Source organism: Citrus sinensis, chromosome 5 (genome assembly GCF_022201045.2).
Source record: "Citrus sinensis cultivar Valencia sweet orange chromosome 5, DVS_A1.0, whole genome shotgun sequence".
Lineage (NCBI taxonomy): Eukaryota > Viridiplantae > Streptophyta > Magnoliopsida > Sapindales > Rutaceae > Citrus > Citrus sinensis.
Window position 1 is genome coordinate 25,471,228 of NC_068560.1, and position 13,429 is coordinate 25,484,656.

The 13,429-nt window shown below is 31.2% G+C and overlaps 2 protein-coding genes and 1 long non-coding RNA gene across 6 annotated transcripts; all 3 read left to right on the plus strand.

The window, feature by feature from the left end:
- Nucleotides 1-752: 752 nt before the first annotated feature.
- LOC127902172 (uncharacterized) lies at nt 753-3,003 on the plus strand. Its single transcript, XR_008054714.1, has 3 exons — nt 753-854; nt 2,000-2,058; nt 2,796-3,003. It is a non-coding gene; the product is annotated as an uncharacterized LOC127902172 (long non-coding RNA).
- A 3,132-nt stretch (nt 3,004-6,135) lies between these two features.
- LOC102630417 (FRIGIDA-like protein 5) lies at nt 6,136-11,645 on the plus strand. Of its 4 annotated transcripts, XM_052440968.1 has the most exons (5): nt 6,136-6,281; nt 6,377-8,359; nt 9,087-9,578; nt 10,462-10,691; nt 10,801-11,645. In XM_052440968.1, exons 2-5 carry the CDS (start codon nt 6,385-6,387, stop codon nt 11,377-11,379), a joined length of 3,276 nt encoding a protein of 1,091 aa, XP_052296928.1. In that variant the 5' UTR covers nt 6,136-6,281; nt 6,377-6,384; the 3' UTR covers nt 11,380-11,645. The 4 variants fall into 4 exon arrangements, with proteins under 4 accessions (XP_052296928.1, XP_024952453.2, XP_015383903.2 ...); XM_025096685.2 differs by having other exon boundaries at nt 6,152-8,359; XM_015528417.3 differs by having other exon boundaries at nt 6,153-8,359; nt 9,117-9,578.
- A 920-nt stretch (nt 11,646-12,565) lies between these two features.
- LOC127902373 (uncharacterized) lies at nt 12,566-13,395 on the plus strand. The gene is made up of 2 exons (XM_052441279.1): nt 12,566-13,021; nt 13,087-13,395. Exons 1-2 carry the CDS (start codon nt 12,566-12,568, stop codon nt 13,393-13,395), a joined length of 765 nt encoding a protein of 254 aa, XP_052297239.1.
- The last annotated feature ends 34 nt before the right edge of the window (nt 13,396-13,429 follow it).

Below are 13,429 nucleotides of genomic sequence, written 5' to 3' on the forward strand. Positions count from 1 at the left end.
GGAGTGGAGAAGTAAGAATAGACTAAAGAGAAAGAAAAAGGATGAATTGAAGAATGAAAACTCAAAAAAGATTGGGGTCGATTGCCCTAATTTTACTTTATATTTGAACCTACCAAATTACTCACTAAATCTCTTTGCTAAATAAACCCAACTTCAAATTTAAAAATTTTAAATTTTACTCAATAAACCACTTAACACCTAATATATCCTTACTAAAAACCTAATTTTTGTAATAATAGTGAGTTTACTCATTAAACCCATATGATAAATGTTTCATTGATTTTTTTTTTTATTCGAAGAAAGTTTTTTCAGAAAAAGTTCTTTTGAAGAAAGTTAAGTAAGGAATATGATTTCATAGTGCATCTTATTGGTGGTTTTCAATAATATAATTTCCATTTACCGATTTAGAAATTCTAAAATGATGAAAACTCACCCAACAAGGCATAAGGACTCGAAATGGCTGCTTCTTCATTGTTCAGGCTTGCTATATCAACTATCAAGCTATGTCAGTAGGTTGATTTCTTAGTTAAGGACTATATATTTACTGTATATTTATTTATTTATTTATTTTTCTCTTTTACCCTTATTAAATTGAGTAGGATAGTTATTATTGGGTGTTTGTGTGTGAGTAAAATTTATCAAATTGCTTTAAATAAGTTACATAAGTTATTAGTTTTTTTTAAAAAAAATATTTATTACTTATTAAGTATTTAAGAGGAAACCATCTTTTTAAGAAACTGTCTTTTATTTTCTACACCGTTACAAATCCTAGAAAAAAAAGAGAGAAAGAAACATAAGTCTTTAGAGAAAGAAAAGAAAGTTTTATAACTTCTTTTCTTAGTATTTGCCTTAAGGTATTAAGTATTTCTTTGACTTATATGATTTATTTTTATTAATTGTTTGCCTTTAATTACTTGTAGTATGATTTGGGTAATATATGTTTGTTTGTAATGATATGAACAGTCTCTATTCCTTACTCGAAATCGTTTTCGTTATTTAGAATCACGTGAATATGCTTACATATCATGGAACTAGACATCCTAAGCTTTCCATTGATAGGTTTTGTGTTGAAATCGTCTGAGTATGCAAATTGTTATGGGTTTTCGAAGTTGGGTTACTGGTGCTGGAAAATTCCGATTTTCAGCAGCGGTTCTCAATTCTGGAAATTTTTCTGTAAGGTTAGACATCCTTAAAAATTATGGCGATATTTGTATCAACAGATCTATGTCTTCTATGCTTGCGTGTTTAATTTCGTAGTTTTATTCTTTGTGGTTAAATTATTAAAAATCGTAACATGTGAATGCTGCAAATCTGGAAACTGTTTTCCAGAATTGCGGAAGCCGAAACGTGTAACAGTTGGGCTAATTTATGAATATTACATGCCATGTTAGGATTTTATAATGAAATTTCAATCTTTCCTCTGTCTTTAAAAACTAGAATCGTGATTTTTGGGCACGTAAAATAAAAGATACGAATTTTTGAAATTCTGTTTTCAAATCTGGAATTTTCTGGACGGGTTAGATGTTATCGGAAATAAAACGTTTTTAAATAGTTTCAGGAGTCCAAAAATTATGAATTGTAATTATATGCTTTCTGAATGTGTCTTCTGTAATTAGAAAAAAGAAACATATTATTTCGAGTACTAAAGACTATTTTATGAACTTCCTAAGTGGTAAAGGTCTGTTTTGATCAATAATGGACAGTTTTGTTACTATGGTGAAAGGTCAATAATTTGACTCGATTTTTACTTATGCTGATTTTTGTGAAATATTGTATTCAATGATATGCATGTTCACAGTGCCTCTATAAATTTTCATGGTTTTTCGATATGTGTATAGGTTATTAAAAATCAGCACGTGCAAGATACTCATACTTATGTCTAGAATATGTATAAGTATTGAGATAGTATAAATGCCTATGAAGTATGAATTAAGGATGGTTGAGATTATGTTTAAGGTTAGAGATGATATTGATAAGGATATTTTTATTATGATTATAGGATGTGGGTGAGCTCGTTGGTTTATTCTTAAGGTATTGAGTTGATTTCTGCGGATCGAGGTAAGTAGATTCATGCATAATACGTTTTATAATAAATGCAATTTATGTTATAAGAATTATGTTTAAATGGAGGTTTTTACAAAATTGATTTCTAAAATGTTAAAATGAATTTTTCAAAATAAAAATGCTTTTAAATGAATTTATATAAATGTATTTTTAAATGAACGTTTCTTAATAAATTAGTTTTCTCAAAACAAATGTTTTCTTAAAGAATTTTCCAAAAGAATTAAATGTTCAAAGAAAAGTTCTTAAATATTTTAGAAGACTTAAAATGTTATTTATGAAAAGATATAAGGTGGATTTAAAAATGTTTTGTCTCATAGTTCGTAGTAATGTATATGATGTTAATGTTATGATGTTATGATGTTATGAAGTGTTATGACCAGCTTGCTAGTATGATGATGATCTTGTGCACAAGGATGTTATGAATAATGTGGGATATAGTACTCTAAATGAGGAACAATGTGGGGTATAACACCCTAAGTGATAAGTGATAAATGATGAATGATGAATGATGATGACTACGAGACATGAGCTACCAATGTTTATGTTTTCATGTTTTTATGTTTTTATGAATGTTTTAATGTTTTTAATGCTTTTACATGAATCCACCCTTTATGCTAAATGAAGATGTTGTTATAAAATATTTAAAGGTAAAATGACAAAGGTTTTCAAATATTGTGCATGAATTTGCTTACCGAGTTAACGGATCACCTCTCCTCCCCAATATTTTGCAGATTGATTAGAGATGTGGCTTGGGTTCTTAGATGGAGAATTTTTTTAGTGTATCTTTGGAGTTGCTTTAAAGATTAAATTTAGCTAAGACTTTTTATTTTGGATTAGAGACTTTTCTTTGGAGACTTTATTTCAGATGTTCTATGTAAGGATTCAATTGAAGTATGAATAATGATTGTCTATCTTGAAATTTACTAATAAGAATAAATGATGTGAGGTTTCATTCCAATTTTACCCTTGTGTTTTCATGGGTAATTTTTGCGGTGTTACATTTGCAATGATTGCTTATGAATTTAAATTTAAATTGACAAATGACTGCTCATAAACTTTTCATTTGATAGAGCAATACTATGAGAAAGAAACATTTAAAGAGTGAATAAATATAAAATATTTTAAAAATATATGGCTTGATAAAAGAATCACACCTCTTTATTGATTAGGGTTTAATAAATTATGTTAAACATAAAGATGGGTTGAAAGAGTAAAAATTTTATTTTTTAATTATATTTTAATGTCCATAACTATAATTTGATCTTGGAGTATTTTAATCATAAAAAATTATTTTTCAAAAGTGGGTTTAATGAGTAGTTTGATGGATTCAAATAGCCACACCCTAATTTTTTTTTATTATCATTTAAATTTACAAAACTAACCTTTAAGTTTTAAGATTTTTAAATACATGGTAAATACCACTAATATACTATTAATAAAATTTATTATCATTTATAATTACATAATTGTTAATAAATTTTTAAAATTAAATTAAATTAAAAGCTAAGTGGATATGGATATGGATTTAGATCTAGATATTAAGATAAATCTAAACTGTTTCAAATCCGTATTAGATCAACGCACAACATCCAAATCAATTTAAAACTTATTAAATTTGAACCGATTGAATTTGAATCACGTGATTGTTGGGTCAAATATGATCCATTGCCACGCTTCCCACGTTCTCTTCATTTTAATATGCTCTCCCCCTTTGAAATTCTACTCTCTATGGTAATAGGATAAGTCAATATCATGCTTTGGATTAGATTTGCTAGAAATAGGAAAAATAAATTTAATTGTAATATTTTAATAGCTCGTACTCACAACCATTTATGATTATATGACAAAAAAAATTTCTATTTATTATTTTTTCCGTTTATACTTTTTATTTATTATTTGTTTAATGCATTTCCTTGCAAATAATGGAAGACACTAAAAATCCCAACAATTGGAAAAGAAAAAAAAAAGGAAAAGGATTTTTGTATGGGAAGGAAGCCTTTAGTTGGTGGTAAATTTGAGTGTGTTTGTGACTAAGGTTGGCATCTACAACTTAAAAGGTATACCACTAAAGTGTTTAATAAACATTAGCTACTGTAACTTAAAAACTATATTAATATGATTTTTTTTTTACTTATATGATAGAAAACTTTAATAATTTTGTCAAAATTATTATTTAAAATTTATATTTACTATATATTATTAACTTTTGTTTCATAATTATAATTTTTTTTTCACAGCAGTTGTATATTAAAAGTTACAGTATTTTAATTTTAAATATGACCATTATCAACCTCGTGAGCCTCATTGATTAGCTTAAGAGTTAAGTCAATGAATGCTAATGACAACTTTTTTTATAATTTAAAGGGAGATTTTCGAAACATTTTAAAAATTAATCATATATTTTTAATGCGGTTTATGAAGAGTTTGAGAAAAAAAGATTTCCTTGAAACTTATGACTTTCAAGAATCGAGAGTAGTTTTAAACGAACTTTAAGATAAAGATTGTGAACAGAACAGAATATAATTACACAAAAATGAAATTATCTCGGAATAATCATAAGGAAATAATATGTTATAAGGTCCATGATTGTCATTATCTTTATGCTTTAAATTTGATTATTCGAATAGGTCAATACTGAGCAGAATTCTCTCCTAATAAAATTAAAAAGCCTTATATATGACTTTGAAATTTTTAAAAATTCAAGAAAATTCTTATCAACACATAATATTTGTTGAATCACATTATTAGCACCATAATTCAGCTAAGTCATATTTTATATTAAAAATACTAGTTGGACTACGGAATCTCACAGCCTCAATAATTTTGAAATTTTTAAAAATTCATGAAAGTTTCCATATCAACATATAATACTTTGTTGAATTCACATAATTTATACCGTAATTCAGTTAAGTTTTTTATAATAAAAATAATGGGTTCTGACAATTGTATATTTTTAAAGTTCAAGAACGTACTATTTTATTGAATCACATTATTTGTGCTATAATTCGGTTAGGTCTTGTTTTTATATTAAAATAATGGGTTCGACTATAATATATATTGTAAATTCAAAAAAGTTAATATCAACATGTAATACTTTTATTGAATCACATAATTTGTGTCATAATTCAATTAAGTCCCATTTATACTTAAATAATAGGTTTGACTGTTGTATCCCATGGTCTTATTGTATCATATCTCCCTACTCAAATTACTATCTACCACTTATTCCCTTCTATTTTAAATCCATGGTACTAAAATTTAAGAAAAAAAAGGTAAATAAGTTATTTACTTTGGGGAATTCAAAATATTCATTTATTATACGAAAAATATTCAAAAAAATGTATTTATTACAATCTAAGTGAAAAGCAAATATGCGTTCAAGTTTGAACTATTTTTTAAATTTTTTATTTGTATTTAATATTATTTTAGTTCATAAATAATAAAGTATATTAGAATAAAAAAAGAAAAAGAAATAGATTAGAATAAATAAAAATTAATTTGATTTATATTATTTTATAAGAAACATAAATAAAAGAGTATTTGAAAATAAGAGTAAGACTCCGAAATTATCATATACGAGAGTTATCAAAAACTATAAAGAAACAAAGATAAATGCTCACAAGGAATTTTAAAATATTTTAGAGATAATATAACCAATTAATTCATCTACTACATACATAATTGAATTGAATTTAACAACCATTTATACAGTAATTTTTTAAAATAAATACTCATATATTATAACATTATTTGTTTATTGTATAAGTATCTCTAATGTATTTTAAGATTTTTAAATGCACAAAACCGATATTATAAATTAGGCAAATGCTATGTTACAATTAATGTAACATACACACTCAACGATAACCACATAAATTATGTGGGTCCATCATTTATGTGGTTGTTGTTGAGTGTGTATGTTACATTAATTGTAACACAGGAGCTCCCTATAAATTAAATTTACAGCCTGCAAATAGAAAACAGATACGTGTCATGACATTATTTCATGTACACTGAATTCAGAATATGTCACTTTCACAAGGACTGAAACGCTGCGCTGATGAGTCCACTAACTCGCCAACATTAAAGCAAGAGTTCTTTACTTCGGCGTCACGCTAGCTGGTTGAAAAGTTAAGCTCATGACAGTGACAGGTTATCGGCGGCGACAAGCGTTTCTTTTATTTTAATCCTTTGACTGCAGAGTTTGAAGACGACCGGTTAGTTAACTCTTCTGCAACTGTTCATCTAATTGTTTAATTTTGAATGCTCATTTTCACTTACATTGTGTTCTTATGAACTGGGTTTGTCTAAGTTTGTAAAATGAAGAACTGTGATAATAATAAAGAGGAGTTGAGACTCGCCGAGTCAAAGAAAGAAATCTTAAGAAGATCATATGACCTTGCACATGCACAAGCTAATTCAGTACTGAATTTCACTGTTCAATGGAAAGATTTAGAGGAACACCTTGATATAAGTATGAAATCACTTGAAAAACAAAGTAATGATGCTGATAGCAAGATTAGGTTGTTAGATCAGCGTGCTAAGGAGATTGAAAGCAAGGAGAGTGATTTAGTTTTGGCTGAAAGAAGGATTAAAGAGTGTAATTTTGAGCTTGCGTGTAAGGAAAAACAATTGGAGTTGGTCCGAAAGAGGATTGGAGAATGTGAATGTGAGCTTCAGTTGAAAGAGGGTGAGTTGAATTTGGTTAAAAAATCGGTTGAGGAGTGGTTGGAGAAGCTCGATTTGAAGATGAAAGAAGTGGGTTTGGTTGAAAAGTCAAATGATAAAAGTCTTGTGGACCAGAGGCGGTTGGAAAATTTGATTAAAGACTTTTGTGAGCAAATTGAGTTGAAAGAAAAGGACTTGAGGAAAATTCGAAGCTCAATTGAGGAATGTGAGAAAGAGCTTGTGATGAAGGAGAAACATGCATCTTCACTTCAGTCATTGATTGAAGATTATGCTGAAGAACTTGAATCGAAAGAGAAGCTATATGATGAAATTAAGAAGTCTATTATACAGTGTGAGACAAAACTTGATTGTAAAAAGAAAGAGTTGGAGCTCACTCAAACATCTATTATAGAGCTCTCATTGGAGCTTCATCTAGAAGAGGAGAAATTAGAGTCACTCCAGAGGATTGTCAGACTGTGCGAAAATGAACTCGACTCTAAAGAGGAGAAGCTTGATGCAATGAAAGAAGAAATGAAAAAATATTTTAATGATATTGAATTGAAAGAGAGGGAGTTCAATGGGATAAGGAAATGCATAGAAAAACGCAGTCAGGAACTCACATTGAAGGAGAAGCAGTTAAAACGTGTCCAAGAATCTCTTGAAGGATGCAGGAATGAGTTCGAGGAAAAAGAAAATGAGTTAATTTCAGTTGAAAAATTAATTGATAAATGCTCAGAGGAGCTTGAATTAAAAAAGAAGCACCTTTGTGTGATAGAAAATTCTGTAGCAGAGCTTTCTGACGAGTGTGAATCAAACGAGTTAGAACTGGATTTGATTCAGACAATGGCCATTGGATACCTCAAACAGCTCAAAGAGAAGGAAAAGCAGTTTCATTCATTAAAAGAAGCTTTAGATGAACGCTGGCAAGATCTTGAAATAAAAGAGAGAAAATTTGAGGAACGTGTCAAGGAGTTTGAGCTAAGAGAGAAAGAGATTGAGTCTATCCGAAAAGCAGTTGAAGATCGCAGTAAAAATCTGGAGTTGAAAGAGAAAAAATTGTCTAACAACCTCCATTTGCAAGTGAAAATTGAGCAACCTGAAAGTTTGAAAGGCAACGAGGGTACAAAACAACTGTCTCTTCAATCATGCACCATGATCACTGGAAAAAATCTACAGTTGCTCTTGAATCAGCATTTGCAGAAACATGATTTGGTTTTTGGTGAAATTTCCCACACACTCACAAAAGCAGGTGACCCTGCGTCGTTGGTGTTAGATGCAATGGAAGGATTTTACCCTCCTCATTCGAGGGAGGGAGGTATGGAGTTCGATGTGAGCATTATTAGGAGGACTTGTATTCTTTTGTTAGAGCAGTTATCAAGTGTCACACCGGAGATTAATCCTCAAGTACGAGATGAGGCTATGAAGGTGGCAGGTGAGTGGAAGAAGAAGATGAGAGTAGCAGAGGATAATTCTTTGGAGGTGCTGGGGTTTTTGCATCTTTTAGCTGCCTATGGATTGGGACCTTCTTTTGATGGTATTGAACTTGAAAGTCTTCTTGATATTGTTGCTCAGCACAGACAGACATCTAAATTACGGCAGAGCCTCGGGTTTGCGGAAAAAGCACGCGGTAAGCTCTTTGTTATTTAAATTTAGATGTATTGGGTGCAATTATTGCTCTCCATTATTTCGAAAAGTTGATGTTGTGAGAAACCTATTTGTAACCTTGTTATTTCCACTCTAACTTATTAGGACGTATTATTATTCCACTGATGTTACATGTGAAAGAAAAGGATTATAAATACTTTACAATAGAAATTATAGGAGCTAGCTGATTTTTGGTTTTTTTGATTATTAGAGAATACATCTGTATTTTCTTGTCCATCAAAGTCCTTAGTTCTCAAGTGATTTTGTATTTCAATTGCCTCATGCAGAAGCATTGTTGCCAACTGCCTTTACTACTGGTCTTGAGACATAATCTTTCCCTACCTTAATTTGATCCATTTATTGTCTGAAAGGTAGAGTTTGTAACATTAGCTATTACTGGAATAATATGGCTTTTAAATTATAAGGCTTGTTGTTCTGTTAGCTTACATCTGTGTTCTTCATATGATATTTATTAGCAATTACGTGTCTCCTTTCTTCACTCTGTTAAAACACCCTGAACAGCTAGCATCACGACTCAAGCAAGGGTCTTGATTCAATCCTAAGTCATAAGTTTGTAGGCCATTTTGCTGTCTTGGTCTCCAGTAATAATTTTGATTTAAACTTCATACTATCTCCAAATTTCTGAAATCTGTCTTAAGCATTTTGATATCTTTAATCTTAGAAGATTAAGAAATCTGAATATTTTCCAGTCAACAATTTACTTGATTCTTTGTCTGTAGGTCTCCAATGCAGCACCACAAGAGAAGCAAGGAGTTATCTGTCACTCCTAAACAAGCATGATTTAGGTCACAATGAAGTTTTACAACTTCTTCATTTGGCTCCAGATCCAGCAATGTTTGTTTTGGATTTTATTCAGCACTGGAAGTCTCAAGGTACTGGCTTTGAAGAAGATAATGTAAAGTGTTTTATCCTTGTCTTGGAGAAGCTGAAGGAAGTTTTACCGATAATGAATCCTCGAGTCAAAGGTGAAGCAATGAAGCTGGCAGTTGAGTGGAAAACCAAGATGGGAGTTGGCACTCTGAATTCTTTGGAGGTTTTGGTTTTCTTGCAGCTTTTGGGTACATTTGAATTGGTGGCTTCTTTCAACAGAGTGGAGATTGTAGAACTTCTCTGGACAATTTCCGAACACAAACAAGCTCCTGAAACATGTCGAGCCCTTGGTTTCATGGATATAGTCCCCAGTAAGTTGTACAACCTAACATGGATCTTTTTTTGTTCTTAATTTTCAAAATCCAGTTTAAGATTTTTTTTTTGGGCAATCCTCTATTTCTCCAACATCTGATAGTTAATGTGGAAAGTATGTAATCATATTTCGGTTTTTGCAAAATGTTGGTGGGCTCTAGCTTTTTGTCACCCTCTTGTTCAACTTCTTGTGAATTCCTTTTCTTTAGTATAGTCATATTTCAGTTCCCACAAAAAGTAGCTGGGCTATAGTTTTACTTTCTGGAAAGCATATGACTGCATCTGAAAGTTTCATTGCTTAAAACGGGGTCAAGTTGCCGAAAGTGAATATTATAAGATGTAGCACATCATAGGCATAATAGTTAGCATTTTTTTCAGATTTCTTTCTTGGTTGTATTAGAGATTTTGTGGCTGATATTATTGTAATATTATATATAATGAGATATTTTATCATAATAAAATTATTTTGGTTTAATATTATAATAATACATTTTCATCATGGTCATGTTTAAGGTTTAATATTTTTTATACCTTTTTTTCTGGATAGGGAGTTTCCTTTTCCCCACTACAAAAAGGGAATCGGTGCTTATGCAAATCATAGCATCAATGAATTGAATTTTGAAAATTTCCTATGAATTCTCTTATCCTGTCTAAATTTCTTCCATTTCTTTCTAAGGTTCTTTATTTCTAACAAGCTTATAAGCCTACACCAGTTTATAACTTTTAGGACTAAATGTTGCAGCAGAAAATACATAAATAAATGCTCTTAGCTTATTATTCAAGAGTTATTTGTTGATCCAAATCAGTTTCTAATAAGATCCAACATATCTTTTATTTGTTCTTTTACTGCCATTGCTATGCAGCTGATAATCAATATTTTAGGTATTTACATTCAGGGGAACACTTTGATGGAGCTTGAATTTGGCTTTTGTTTTCATGTGATAGATTTTGTTCGTAATCTTATTGGGAGGAAGAAGCATATTGCAGCAATCAGATTTATTTGTGCATTCAAGCTCACAGACATTGCCAAGCCAGAAGCCATCTTTAAACAATACTTGGATGATAACATATCTGACATCCACAGAAAAGGAAATAACTCGTCTGATGCAAAGGCATGTCAATTTTCTCTGCATGGAATGATTTGGCCATTACTCAAGCACAGAGTGCTTGCTATTGATATAAAAATATGCGTTTACTTTCTAACACCAAACCGTCTTGCAGGTCAAAGCCATAGACTTCGAAGTAAATGCTTTAACTTTCTTAATCGAATGCTTCAAAGAAAACAAACTTGAATCTTCATTGTTGATTGAAAACATCAAACAACGCATTGTTCAGTTGGAGATGGCGAAGGCAGACTGCAGACGACATTCTACACCAGCCCCTAGTGCAACGATTCAACTACAATTGGCGAGTAGAAATAATTATAATATTGGCACTTCTACCCCCACTAATCAGCCAGTCCCTAGCCACACGAATCAGCCACAGCACAGTGGAATAAATCATAGTATTGGTTTTTCTGCCTCCAGGGAGCAACCACAACTGCAGAATAACTACAAACGTCCTCGGATAGAACCACTGACTACCAGAGCTTGCATGCCGCAGATTCCAGCTTCCGTTAATCTGCATAGGAGTTCTCCCACCATGCAGCATGGTCCAGGTGTGGCTCTTAATGGAGGGCAAATGCAATTTGATCATATAGCAAGTAATCACTCAAGGGCCAGAGCAAATATGGGTGCCGGGCAAACATCAAATGTGACAGGAAACCAAAACCTTCACCATTTCCAGTACAAGTACTTCTAGTTGAAAAGTGTTAAATGCTAATTAACACAGGCTACTTTACAATGGTACTGCTTACCCTTAAAATAAAAAAAAAAAATGATGTCTTGTCTCTGTAGGGAAATTCATGAAAATTAATTTGTGTTCATGCAGTTGTGTTACCTCAATGACCTTTCTCGCAGTAGAAAATGCATCTTGCAGTACAAGTGATAGATTACAGGTGAAGCATTGTTGAATGCTCTTTTATTTATTGTAAATATATTTAACTTGTGAAATTACTTATTTAACCATGATCACGGATAAAATTTTTCAGTAATTTATTTTTTGCAATATGATACAGCTGTGTTTTACAACATAATCCCACATGTCATGAATATATTTGTTATCAAATTAGTTATTAAATACGATAAACAAACAAATAAATAATCTAGTAATACTACAAATCCAAAAACATTATTCATAAAATGAATTTTAAAAGAATTGCATTAGATGTGAGTAGATGAAAAATCAATTTGGGGTTTTACCCACTTCATATCTCTTAAATAAAATAAATAAAACAATACAATAAATTATTTTGAAAATTTTTAACCCAATTGCATCATCCCACGGCTCACATGTGAAAGTCATTTAGAAGAGCACTGAACTTTATAAAAGAGAATAAAAATTAATTAAAATGAAAAGGTTTTGTCTTTTCCATTAAATTTTTTTTTTCCTCTGTACTTGTTTTACATATTTTTCATTTGGTAAACTTAGGAAAGGAGGGCGGAGGACTTAAGTTATATGTAATGTAATTTACACTACATATATAAATAGTATATGAATCCCACACAGCACACTATGTATGTGTGTGTGGGTGTAAGTTACGTGTAACTTAGCGTTTATCACTGAGCAAATTCAATTGAAAGAAAAAATAATTAATAAATAAATGTAGCACCACATTTTATGGGGAAATGGTTATACTTGCAGTGGAAGAAATACATTTCGCAGTAAATGAACTCTCCTTTCCATTTCCCTCTGACATATAGTACATTCGCCATTTTTCAACTAGAGACTTCTTTCTTTGCATCCAAATCAAGCCAGCTGCTTTGAACTTTGAGGGGAACATTGCCGGTTCCGGTAAGTTCATTCTGCAACTGCTAATTTTAGATCATTTTGCATATGCTTTATACTTAAAACTTTATTTTCAACTGGGTTTGTTTTAGTTTCTAAAATGCAGAATTGCACTGTTAATATTTCTGAGGAGCTGAGAGCTGCTGAGTCAAAGAAACAAGCCTTGCGAAGATCATTTGATATTGCTCATGAACAAGCTAATTCAGTTCTTAAGTTTACTGTTCAATGGAAAGATTTTGAGAAACACTTTGATTTAAGTAAGAAATCACTTGAAAAGCAAAGTAATGATGTTGATATGAAGATTATGTTGCTAGATCAGCGTGCTAAGGAGATTGAAAGTAAGGAGACTGATTTAGTTTTGGTTGAAAAAAGGATTAAAGAATGTGATTTTGAGCTTGCATGTAAGCAAAAAGAATTGGGTTTGGTTCAAAAGATGATAGGAGAATGTGATTGTGAGCTTCAGTTGAAAGAGAGTGACCTCAATTTGCTGTCGGTGAGTCTTGATTTGAAGAGGGAAGAACTGAGTTTGTTTCAAGAGTCGGTTAATAGCTGTCAGGTTGATCAGAAAAAGATGGAATTGTTGAAGAAAATTTGTTGGAAAAATGCTGTGATGAAATCTAGTTGAAGGAGAAGAAGCTGGGGGAAGTCCAAAGATTGGTTGAGGAACGTGAGAAACAGATTGCATTGAAAGATAGCAAAATTTCTTCGATTCAGTCAATGATCGAAGAATATGAAGAAGAACTTAAAGCTAAGGAGAAGTCATATGATGAGGTTAAAAAGTCTCTCAGACTGTGTGAGACAAAACTCGAGTGTAAGAAGAAAGAATTGGAGCGGACTCAATCATCTATCAAGGAGCTCTTGGTGCAGTTTAATTCAGAAGATGAGAAGTTAAGAGTCATTCCGGAGGAGGGTCAGACGGCGCGAAAATGAAGTTGAGTCTATAGAGAGGGAGCTTGATTCAATG